We start from the raw sequence: 13,277 nt of genomic DNA on the forward strand, positions 1-13,277 counted from the left end.
AAAAGTCTTCAGCCTGGATTTAAAAGTAGTCAGAGTTGCAGCGGACCTGCAGGTTTCTGGGAGTTTGTTCCAGATATTTGGAGCATAATAACTGAACTTCTCCATGTTTAGTTCTGACTCTGGGGACAGACAGCTGACCAGTTCCTGAAGACCTGAGAGACCTGGATGGTTTATAATTTAGCAGGAGATCAGAAATGTATTTTGGGCCTAAACCATTCAAAGCTTTATAAACCAGCAGCAATATTTTTGAAATAAATTATTTGACACACAGCAAAATAGTGTAAAGACTTCAGAACAGGAGTGATGTGATCCACTTTCTTAGTGTTAGTGAGGACTCGAGCAGCAGCGTTCTGAATCAGCTGCAGCTTTCTAATAGATTTTTTAGTGAGACCTGTGAAGACACCATTACAGTAGTCCAGTCTACTGAAGATAAATGCATGGACAAGTTTTTTCAAATCCTGCTGTGACATTAGTCTTTTAATCCTAGATATATTATTTAGGTGATAGTAGTCTGATTTAGTAACTGTTTTAATGTGACTGTTGAAACTCAGGTCAGAGTCCATGACTACACCTAGATTTCTGGCGTTATCTGTTGTTTTGAACATTGCAGACTGAAACTCAGCGCTAACTTTTATACGTTCCGCCTTGGCTCCAAAAACCATTACCTCAGTTTTATCTTTGTTTCATTGGAGAAAGTTCTGACACATCCAGTCATTGATTTGTTCAATGCACTTGCTCAGTGTTTGAATTGGAGAATAGTCTCCTGGTGAAATTGGTATGTCATCCGCATAGCTATGGTAACTTATTTTGTTGTTTTTCATTATCTGAGCCAGTGGAAGCATGTAGACGTTAAAGAGAAGAGGCCCCAAGATGGAGCCTTGAGGTACCCCACATGTCATATTTGTCAACTCAGATGTGTAATTACCTATAGAAACAAAGTTGTTTCTGTCCTTTAAGCAGGATTCAAACCAATTTAGAACTGTTGCCGAAGGTCCCACCCAGCTTTCCAGTCGGTCTAGTAATATGTTGTGGTCAACAGTGTCAAACGCAGCACATATTAAACGCAGTTTAAGGTTGTGCTCATTTTAATTCCTTTATATACTGTTGTGTAGTTTATAACATTCAAGATCTTCATATGTTTGTAGCTTTGTCCCGTGAGAACCACGTGTCTCTACATGCCAACTTGTCATGAGGTTCTCAGAAAAGCAGTTGTTTTCAGCTTTGTGTATTCGCTGATCTAGGGACATATAAAGCATTTTAACTTAAATATACAGTACTTCTCGAGTGAATGTATTAGTTACATTGTCGCACTAATAAGTGAACTTGAGGTTCCACAGTGTGTCTGAGGGGCGCATGAGGACGTGTAGGACGCAGAGAGTCTGTTTTCTATCTACTCCCATCACCACGTGTCCTGATGCTTTCCAGACACTTGTTGTATATCAAATAAATAGACACTGATGTAATGTACGAGACCTCCCTCTCATCTACCAGCTGTTTCCCCCCCCCTTCACTCAACGTCTCAGTCTGAGGAACTCTTGTCTGTGATTGTGTTCTAAAGCAACATGTGCAGCTAGAAAGACCAAATTGCAAAATGAAGAGAAGTTTTAATTTTTCTTTTATCTTTTACTCAGAAATATACTCCTAAACCTATAGTTCTGTTTATGTATCTTACCTTGCGCTTTATTGCTCATTTGAAGAAAAAGGAAATGTCCCTCTAGCCATTACACCACATGTCAAATAAAAAGAAAAGTTGTAATGGTTTTTAGTGCCTCTTGGTCTAACATGCTTTTTTAGAGGCTTTTAAAATGTGCCAAGAAAAAATACAACAATAAAAAAGCCAGACGGATTGTTAAATCACCAGCTAAATTAATTGATATCAGACAGAATATCTGTGCATTGATAGGACTGGATTGTGTAAGGAGGTTGGATATTTTGATGAATAAATGTCACATTTCTGAAAAAGGTTTTTACAGCTTAGTTTCAGGAAGAATACATTGCCTCCCTTCTCACGATCCAATCTCCTGCAGACCTGTAGGCGTGTCAAACTTTTTCTCTGGAGCTTGTCGCAGTTCTCACAATCCCCCCCCCCCCCCCCCAGACCCCATTCTCCTCTATATTCTTTCAGCAGGATTAGGGTTAGAGATAGCATCGTTGCTCAACGCATAGCACGGTGGCCACACATCTAAAATATACTGGATACATTTTCCAGGGGGGGAATGTAGACTCAGAGACTAAGGCCCAATCCCAAACCACTCCCTCGACCCTACCCCTCCGTGACGGAGTGAACTCCGTCTGTAGCCACACTCGCAGCTCAACGAGGCTCCCTCCTGTCAGATGGAGGGAGTAAATACAGCGGCAAGCGGCCTCCCCTCTCTCCGGCAGAAACAGGAAATGCCGTAACAGTATGTAACAACGGTTTCAAATCAGCATCTCTTAGACAAAAAATGTAAATTACTAACTCAAATAAAAATCCAAACATATTTCATTGTGTTACTTTTTTGTAAAGCCCTTTTAGTTTTAAACCTGATGTTTATAAGCTTCTTAGTTTTTGCAACAGTCTGTAAATATACACAAATTTATAATAAAATGCACACATTTAGCTTTTTCTAGACTAAACACAGGTATGATCCTAAGTTAAAACATATGTTGTTAACATCGCAGTTTATCAGTGGATGTTTTACTGGAACTACTTGTAAACAGTGTGTTTCCTGACAAACACACACAGCGTGACTCCGGTCAGGTAGAGACCGGTCTCAAGACAGCACCGCTGTAGACTCGCTGTTTGAGGGCTTGATAGCCCACTCCCCCTCCACACCGCTCCACACTCGTTGGTTTGGAACAGCCCTCAATATGGCGGACCCTACGCGTGAACGCGCAAACGGAGGGGTAGGGTGTAGGGGTAGGGTGTAGGGGGCAGTTTGGGAATGGGCCTAAAGAAGTGCCCCAACCTTGAGCCCGGACGCCCCGGGTCCCAAGGCACTTCAGCCACATTATTTCCTGTGTGGGTCGTTCATACCATGCATACCCACCAAACATGACCCAATCTTTTCCGAATCCTCTGGCCATTCCAAAAATATATTATTTTGTACTGTTTGTGTTAATATGTGCAGAATAGTGGTGTGCGATACCACAGCATTTGTTTTGACCTTCTGTCCAAATAATAAAGCTTTAAGTTAATGTCTTATTATTTGGGTGAGAAAAATATGTCATGATTTACGAGCTGAATGCATCATTAACAGGCAACCGATTTTATGATTAATTTTTTTACGAGGGCTAAATCTGTATTAATGAGTATTTCATATGGACCATATTACAAACCTGTGGTGGGGAGTTTGGTGCGTTCAGGCTCTCCTGGGAGGTGTGGCTGCAGCGGCCCAGATGGCACTGGTAGAGGGGGTAGAGCTGGTCGTCCTCCTCGGAGTCTTCAGGGCCGGGCAGATAGCTGCCCTGAGGGCCCCATGCACTGCCACTGCCACACGAGGAGTAGCTGAGCTGGGACATGGAGCGAGAGGGAATAGTTTGGCTCACCGGGTACCCAAGGTCATCTGGAGAAAATATGAGGTCAGGAGCTCAAATGAGCAAAACTGTTCCACATTTCTGTCAATATCACGGTTTAATTCGATTATTAGATCAATGTAACACAATAAAAATAGAAAAACAAATAGCCATTCTGTTCAGTCACCTCGACCCTTGGGAGAACCCAGCCCTCAGGAAGTATGCCGGCATTGAGGCAACACTCTCAACACTCAGATGTGCCACTGAGCAACTTTCAGAGGAATGAACATGGGCCCTTTCTGAACGCTGTATTCAGTTCCCTTGATACATATATCATGCGTAGAACTCATTTATTACCGCAGCTACATAAATAACGGACAATTTTGGTCAAAGTTTGTCAAACTGCTGAAGAAGAAAAGACATTTGGAGGGAGATTAGACTAAAACATAGAAACAGACAGGTATAAAAAACAAAACAAAAGCAAGCTTTAATGAACTAAAGCTAATCACAAAGACTGTAAAACACACAAAAAAAGAGGGGACAACATAGACTGTATCAAGAAAAAGAAAGAAGACAAACCGGAATGGCACAAGGTACAAGAGCAGTAACAAAATAAATCAGCAATGGACACATACATGCGTTGAAAATGTTTCTCCTCTCTTTACCTTGCTGTGGAGCCATCCTCAGGTCCAGACCTATGCGCTTCTCATCCAAAATCTGGTGAAAAACAGATGCCATGTCCGCCTCAGCAAGCATGGACTCCCTCCCCCCCTCATCCATCAGGTCCTGGGAGACTGGGGCCTGAGGAAGAGGATGGAGAGTGATGAGTGCTGATGAAGCACAGTGGAGATGATAATGCTGGTCAGGCTTAGCTAAAAGCTTAGCATCAGGGAGGAGGTGTGTGAAGGCTTTGCGGTTTTCACATAGGTGATTGGATAAAGTAAGAGCAAGGTATAATATCAATTAATAAATCACTAAATTACTTGTTGCTTCAAATTAATTCCAAGCTACATTAATACATTTGAGATACAAAAAATACCTTATTATATACAAAAAATTAGGAGGTGGACCTATCTTACTGTACAATAAAATCATTCAAAGTGGCACATATTATTATTTATACTAATAACATTTTTTGTATGTATTTATTTATAATAGAAATAATGTTGACAAGATTAGAAAGTACAATGGGCTACCATAATAATCAGTAAAGCTGGTTAAAGTTGTGGTAAAACATTGATTTATCTAAAATACACGTATTGATAAATGTAATGACTAAATCTATCTTTACTCTTTTTTTAAATAACTCAGGGTGTCTGACCTAGTTTGCCAGCTGTAGTGTGGTGGTGGGCTTTATGTTGGTCATGGCCAAAAACTGCTTCAGAGTTCATCAGATTTCTTTTAGGAACGAAAACCGAAGATTGAAGAGTCTATTTCATCTTTAAGTGATGACACCGTGACTTGGTTTCATGCCACTTGAGTCTCTTGAAATTTGCTTAAATGTTGTTGAACGTTGTGTTAATGAGCTGACAAGATGTCTTAGTGTCTGTGCACAAACACACGTAATGCAAATATGGATGCACAATGAGTGTATAACCAGATACGAGAATGAATAATGACATGGCTTAGCGCTAATGTAATATTGCCAGAACCTGTTTGGCAAAGAAGAAAAACAGAAACAAGCTAAAGCAGAAACAGATAATAGAGCTGGTGGTCTGGCTGACAGACGTTCTGCAGCTGCTACCTGAAGTGGCCGTCCTCTGGACTCGATGAAGCAGTCAAGGCCCAGTTCAAAATCAAAAGGATCGACAGTAAGACGCCTTTTAACCTTTTTCATCTATGGAGAGCAGGCAGGGAAACACCATCACCAACATAGAGTAGAGAGGACAGAGGAGAGAAAGAAGAGAACAGGTGCTGAGCCCAGAGAGGACAGGAAGGATTCAGAAATCACCACGCAAATCGATTGAGAATACCCAAATGAAGCACATGTAACCATCATACTGTTATTTGGAGGTAACAACCTGTAGGACCATTTACAAAACGTTATGTTGTTCTTTATTTATTGTTAGTGTCAAAGCCTATTCTAACATTCTGGATGAATAATATAAAGTGATTTTTTTTTGGTTCAGCAGACAGATGGTTATTGAGTTTTTCAGAACAGCAGTTAGTGTTGTAAGTGGGTTGCTGAGAAAAAACAGATGCTTTGCTGTTACTGATGTTGTTGCATGTGAGGGAAAAACTAGGGCTCTGTAACCTGGAAGGACAGCAACTTATTTAAGACCCATACATGTTCAACCCTGTGCTGTAGATAGAGGATCCTCTCTACTGAATAATCCTCAACACCCTGCAGACTCCTACTACCACCCTGCAGCGCATTGTGGGTACAATTGTCAGGAACGAGCTTGAGAGAAGGGTTACAGAAGCCAGTGCATATTTGGACCAGTAGAGGGCACTATGTCTAAGTGAAAACCAAACGAGAGATGCAGGAAGCCTCTTTTTTGAACATCCATCAAAAGTCCAATCCTATTAGATATAAACAGAACCAGTAGTCACACTGGAAACACAGTCAAAGCTCTGTGGACCCAGCAGAGCCCAGGAGCCAGTTTTCTGTACCGAGCAGCCGCTGCAGTGATTGGAAATAAACAAAGTTTAGCTCCCTCATTACCCAGAGCCTGTGGTCTAAACAATGCAAGTCTCGCTTTTATGACCAATTCCAGTGGACCCAGTGCCCCTGTTTACCATCTCATTATGCTCTACAGGCTCTCTTTACTCAGCCCCAGCTCTTTTAAGTAAGGATTACGTATGACAGCCTGGTATTTACCCATAATGCATCACTGCCAGTGCCAGTTGGACCGTGCCTAACCTTAGTTCACTCTGTCAAGGCAAGGCAAGTTTATTTATATATCACTTTTCAGCACGCAACAAATCAAAGTACTTTACAAAATAAATTAAAAGACATTTTAAGAATAAATAAAACACATTATATAATGGCATTTTACAACAGGCATTTAAAAGATAATAAAATAAACACAACATGTATACAATACATGTTTAAATGGCATACTGCAGTGCGAATATGAACAGCTCAATTAAAAGCAGTGGCAACAAGATATGTTTTCAGTCTTGATTTGAGAATAGTAAGAGTTTCTGCAGACGTGCATGATTCGGGCAGTTTGTTCCAGATTGTCGGGGCATAATTGCTAAACGCTGCTTTTCCATGTTTTGTTCTTACTCTCGGAACCGAGAGCAAACCCGTCCCAGAAGACCTGAGACACCTTGATTGTTCATAATTATGTAGGAGATCGTTCATATACATTGGGCCTAAACCATTTAGTGATTTAAAAACTAGCAATAGAACTTTAAAATAAATTATTTGGCCGACAGGAAGCCAGTGTAAGGATTTCAGAACCGGACTGATGTGATCCACTCTTTTAATGTTAGTGAGGACACGAGCAGCAGCGTTCTGAATCAGCTGCAGCTTTCTGATGGATGTTTTTGTGAGCCCTGTGAATACACTATTGCAGTAGTCGAGTCTACTGAAAATAAAAGCATGGACAAGTCTTTCTAAATCCTGCTGTGACATTAGTTTTTTAATCCTTGATATATTCTTCAGGTGATAGTATGCAGACTTAATAACTGTTGTAATGTGACTGTTAAAATTCAGGTCAGAGTCCATGACTACACCTAGATTTCTAGCTTTATTAGTTGTTTTGTAGTCTGCAGACTGAAGCTCTGCGATTACTTTAATTTGTTCCTCCATTGCTCCAAAAACAATGTTCTCAGTTTTTTGTTTGTTCAATTGGAGAAAGTTCTGAGTCATCCAGTCATTGATGTGCTCAATGCACTTACTCAGTGTTGTAATCGGAGAATAGTCTCCTGGTGTAATTTAAAAATAAATCTGGGTGTCTTCTGCATAGATATGATAGCTTAGATCGTTGTTTTTAATAATTTGAGCCAGTGGTATAGATATTCAAAAGCAAAGGTCCTAATATGGAGCCTTGAGGAACCCTGTTGCCTATTGAGACAACATTTTTTCTGTCCTTTAAGTAGGAACTAAACCAATTTAGAGCTGTTGCTGAAACTCCCACCCAGTTTTCTAGACGATCTAGCAATATGTGACCCGCTCTATCGAAATCAGTCGGAATTCGCAACGGCTCATTTCAAAATAAACGTGGATATGCGTAAAAAACTAGTTATTTGGGGTTCGGGTGTTTTGATTGATTTTAAATAAACAAAGTCTTGGCTTTCAGAATATGAAACTTTTATTTAAACAATAGTCCTACACACATACGAAAAATACACAAACACACAAACCCCAGACCAGTAATCCAAACGAAAATATTTCCCCTCCGGACTATTTTGATCATTTGTTCCGCTAATAATCAATCAGATCGATGGATTCCAGAGAAGAGGAAACTTTAACCTGTTAAGCCCCAAGGTCCCCCCTCGGCGGGGGCTTTGTGTTTTTCACGACACTGTGTCTCAGGGCATCTTCATATTTAAGAACCTATTAATGTGTTATACCAGGTTAACGGGAAGAATCTCAGCTAACTGACGATACAAACCATTTTTACCAAAACAAAACACAAGTCTCATAAGAAACATCTAAATGACCCCTGAGCGAAAAATGCTAACACACTTTGGCACAGAACTCAAGATAAAGATACTCTTATTACTTATCTTAGCTGCACATACAAGATATCCGATTAAAGCTGAGGTTCCACAGATTATTTAGGTATATATATCATCACTAAGTGATCCGAACTCGCGACAGGGGAAGCAAACTCAGACATCACAACACGTATACCTTTACGGAGCTTTTACGGGAGATCGTCTCACCGTAGCTGTCAATCTGATCAAAATACTTGTTCAATGGCATTAAAACAAGAAAAAACACGGCTGAATCAGTTAATCCATAGGTTGATAATGTTTCTGTGGATTTGAAAAAAATATTTATAATCCATAATTCCATTTTTATGTAAAGATCGGAGAGTAAAAGTTAGCTGCTAATGGTAGCCACCAGAGTTATCGCAGCTTCCGGTTTTGGCTATGCGTCATTCTCACACACACACATTACCAAATAAGGAGTATGTGGGAGTTCCCCTCGAATCCATTGGCTCTGACGGTTCGAAAGAGATGTCAATCAGCAAAATCGACCAAGGGGGGCCAGAGATATGGAAAATCCACCCAAATGATCCCAGAAGTGTTTTTTTTTGCTAAATCTCTCTAAAAAGGTCAAATGTCACTTGTTTTGCATCAATCTTAATACATGGTACTTATTATATGTTGCAGTTTGGATTCCTAAAGCTTTTAGTCTACCATCCCATCATTCAAGGGTGGTTTTCACTACAAGTAATTTTTTTTTTTGGACAGACACAATCATTTACATCTTTTTACTGTGTTCAATCTGAATTTACTTTAAAATAAAAACATCTATATTGATTCTGACACTTCTACATGCAACTCACAGATGTAACCTTGCTTTGAGAAAAAAGATTATTAATTTAACCCTTTTAGAAGGGAAGATATGGTCATTTGTTCTGGGAATGTCATTTTCGAGCCTGAGACCTGAAAAACAGGCTCGGGGCTTAACAAGTTTTAAAGGCCTTTTTCTCAAAATGAGGACTCGGTGACAGTCATTATATAATGTGACATATTTTCCTTAATATTTCGAGCACAACGACAATCCTGATATCATTAGAAAGCTAGGAATATCCTCTTTCATACAGTGTATACAACTCAAAATGTGTCTTCGGGTCAATGCGACTGATTTCGATGGAGCAGGTCACATATGTTGTGGTCAACAGTATCAAACGCAGTGCTGAAATCTAATAATACTAACACTAACATTCTGCCACTGTCTGTGTTTAAATGAATGTCATTTAAGACCTTAACAAGTGAAGTCTCAGTGCTGTGGTTAGGTCTAAAGCCCGACTGAAACACATCAAAAGCGTCATTTAAAAACAGGAAATTACTCAACTGTTGAAAAACCACTTTTTCAATCAATTTGCTTAAAAAGGGACGGTTTGATATCGGCCTGCAATTATTCATTACGGTTGCGTCTAGGTTATGCTTTTTTAGGAGCGGTTTAATTATTGCAGTTTTCAGGGCTTGTGGAAATACACCCGAGTGGAGAAACTTGTTTACTATGTGTAGTATATCTGAGCCCAAGCAATGAAAAACAGTTTTGAAAAATCCTGTCTCGAGGCTACAGGAGGAGGATTTCAGATGCTGAATAATGTCTTCCAGGTCTTTAGCATTTATCAGCCGGAATTGTGTCATGATGTCTGAATTGACTTTTAGTGGACACAGGGACAACACATTTGCTGTACCTGATATACCGAGGAACTGACTGCTTGTCTACTTTTCATGATTTTGTCTGTGAAGAAGGAGGCAAAGTCAAGGCATTCCAGTTGTTCAGGGCTGGCCTAGCTCTTCTTCTCAGCACAGGCAGGAGCTGTCAGCGGCACATAGATCTGATGCAACATGCTTACAGTGGACTTCATGTCTATTTTTTAAAATTAGGTTTGGATCCTCTCGTATGTAATTTAAAAAAATTGAAATGGGAAACTATGAAACAGACAACTCTCACCCTGCTGGGATCCTATAGCTCACATTTCTAAATGAGTTTTTCTAAATATTTGTATCATCATATAACATTTTCCCCCTTACCTTACATACCAAATCAAACGAACAAGAGTGTGATATTTAACAGGTTTCTCCTAAAACATTACAATTACACAGCGAGTTGTCAATATTTGAATAGTTATGAATTATTGTTATTCAATAAGTTAGGTCTTAACCCACCAAAAAGAAAACTGTCATCACGACGGTGGCAGATGATCTTTTTTGCAATTTTGACCATCTGTTTTACCTCCTTTTATTTTGAGCTAAGCTACTGGCTGTAGCTTCATACTTACAATATAATACAACATACAATATTGTTATCTATCTGTAGTCAACAGATGTGTTGCTTTAAATAGTAATTTGAAGAATGGTGTAAAATCAGTTGTTCAATTGATATAAAAAACTCTAAGAGCGTGAAAATCTGCAATATTTTAAATTGATACCATTCAATGTGATAGATTCTCCTACCTTTCTTGACATATATTGAACTGAGTTTAAATAAGAAACAGGAAATATCTTTGGTGTGGGCCACACATCAACAGAACTAAAGAGAGTAAGGTCAATTTCAATTTGCAGAGAAAAACAGCAGAGCTGTAATGTTCAGCTTTCTGAGGACACATTGATTTCTGCTTCTTGTTAAATGATGCATATCATTGCAATGCTTACTGCTGGCCACAAACGCACTAACATGTGGGAACCCAGAGATGGAGTCCTGGACTCGGACTTGAGTCTGACTCGAGTGCTGATTTTCGGGACTCGTGACTCGACCTCGCGCACTGATTGACTCGACTCGGACTTGGACTCGTGAATTCTCGTGCACGATGACTTGGACTCGGACACAGATAATGATGACTTGGACTCGGGATCGACTCGGACACTCCTTGGGTGACTCGGACTTGGACTCGGACTCGAACACAGGTAATGATGACTCGGACTTGGACTCGGGCAAGTTTTCTCTGGAGTCTAATGTCCTCTGTCCTGGCGTGTGCACTTGCGAGGCGAGTTCAGTACTGGGCCCCGCTATTCCAGTCTAAAGATGTCTAGAGACACACCCCGCATCCTGCTGTATGCTTTCGCACATTCTGCTTCCACATTGGAAAAGAGCAAAAGCACATGGCTACTTAAGATGCAGAATGACGTCCTTTTGCATGCTAAGTAGCCATGTGCTTTCTGGCTCAGTAAACCGATGTAACTGGTAAAAGTTCCTTCAAAATAAGAGTCCCAATCTTATTACTATCAAAATAAAAGTGCAAAACAAAAACTTTACCATAGGAAAATATTGGCATACAAATATAATCACTTCTCTAAAAGGTAACTCATTTTAAATATAGTTTATTTATATATTATAATAATAATAATATTAATATTAGTAATAAGCTTTATATTTGTATAGTGTGGTGATTGACATTATTCACCCACGGACCTATGGGATGGGGTCATACATGTCAACTCTCCCGATTTTCGCGGGACACTCCCGATTTCTTTGCCCTCTCCCGGTTTCCTCCCGGGGTCATATTTCTCCCGCATTTCTCCCGATTTCTGACAAAGTCAGATTTACGCAGGACTGTTTCCACTCGGACTTTAATACAGCTACACCATTGTTTGGTTTCCATGGTAACACGTCTCTTTAGTAGCGTGCGCAACTGAAAGTCTGAGAGGGTGAGGCAGATAGTCACAGAAAACAGAACAAAAATCGACAACTACTCTACTCTCCCTGCTCACTCCTTTCCTGCCCACACATATGCTCCATCAAGGATGGTGCTACAGGCCGCAAGGCATTGCACTTAGAACTACAATATAAGAATGTTAATGTTAATCTAACAGCTCCGGTGATCCACTAGCACCCCCCCCCCCATTTTGCATTTTGAAATGCTCCCGATTTCTGAGGTCTCAAGGTTGGCAGGTATGGTTGGGGTATTGTTCCGCAAGGACATTTTAGTGAGCCGGACTTCCTGTTTCCGCCGTTCTTCGCTTCCCGTCCATGAAGTTGTTTTCATGTGTGTTCCGATCATATACAGTCTATGGTTCCGATGCTAAATAAAAGTCCAGCTTGTAGATTCGATACCCCGCCTCCGACTCCCATATCTCGGCACCACAATAGCACCTATTACAAGAATTGTAGCCAAACTGGCTTCACAGCAGTTCAATAGACAGATTCATATAACATGACAGGATAAAAGCAATGTAAAGGAGCAGCTACATTTCAACACATATATCCAGGGGTGCACATCACTTTTTTGCCCTGGTTCTCAAAGGAGCACCTGGAGATGTTGCTTAGTGCTCATCCTTAAAATGAAATAAACCGTGACTTTTGAGGGGGTCTTGACTTTATTTGCCAGACACACACTGAACACACATGCAGAGGTGAAAACAGAACACACATGCAGTGAACATAACCACTAACCTACCATAGCCAATAACAAATTAATGTAACTTATTTCATTTGTGTTGTTCATTCATATCTTATTTTACCTTAACATGTATTTAATTATGTATTTGTTTTGTATCTCTCCAGTTTTAAAGGATATGTTTGGTTACTGTCCTATAGTATACATTGAAATGATTTCAAATCTGTTTATCCCAATAATTATAAAGGAGTGTCTTGGAAATATGTGTTTACATAAATTGTGACAAAACCGTTTGAACTTAGACTAAAGTTAACTCTAAACACTCAAGAGTCCTTTACCTCACTGAGCTGTAGTTATCAGCCTCTCAGTCTGACTGGAGAGGACTCTCTATGGAGTCAGATTTGGATCAATATTCTAGCGCGCAAAACAAGCTACTCACGAGCGAAAAATGTGCTTTTACACGTGCATCAAATGACCCTCGCGCGCAGATTAAACCCCCGCGAGCAGAGACAGCCCTCATGCTCGCTCGCGGGAGTGTCAGCCTCACTCCCTCGCGGAGTCTGTCTGCGCGCGCGTGAAAAGTTTCTGACACTTTGGGGCGGAGCCACTGGACTTTGATTGACAGCTGCCAGGAAACCTGGAGTGGCCAGGTTTGATAAATGCCTGAACTACCACGAGCCGAGGAGTGACAGCAGCAATATCAGTTGGACGAGATTGAATGGTAAAGATGCCCATAAAAAAACATTATATTCGGAAAGTGTACAGCTAATATATATATATATATATTAATACATTTTATATAAAACA

General features: G+C 40.2%; 1 protein-coding gene across 6 annotated transcripts in view; it reads right to left on the reverse strand.

Annotated features, from left to right (window-relative positions):
• The window catches only part of LOC307030345 (melanophilin-like), a 138,074-nt gene that overhangs the window by 59,167 nt on the left and 65,630 nt on the right, over positions 1-13,277 (reverse strand). For all 6 annotated transcript variants that reach the window (XR_013805628.1, XM_079666693.1, XM_079666694.1 and 3 more), the window contains exons 7-9: positions 5,240-5,332; positions 4,161-4,296; positions 3,319-3,545 (exon numbers count right to left, since the gene is read on the reverse strand). Coding sequence is in view for 5 of the 6 variants with exons in the window: in XM_079666693.1 (XP_079522819.1) it covers positions 3,319-3,545; positions 4,161-4,296; positions 5,240-5,332 (456 nt within the window). In the remaining variant the exon portion in view is untranslated. The remainder of the gene's footprint in view (positions 1-3,318; positions 3,546-4,160; positions 4,297-5,239; positions 5,333-13,277) is intronic.

This window comes from Notothenia rossii, assembly GCF_949606895.1.
Source record: "Notothenia rossii genome assembly, chromosome: 2".
NCBI classification, from domain to species: domain Eukaryota; kingdom Metazoa; phylum Chordata; class Actinopteri; order Perciformes; family Nototheniidae; genus Notothenia; species Notothenia rossii.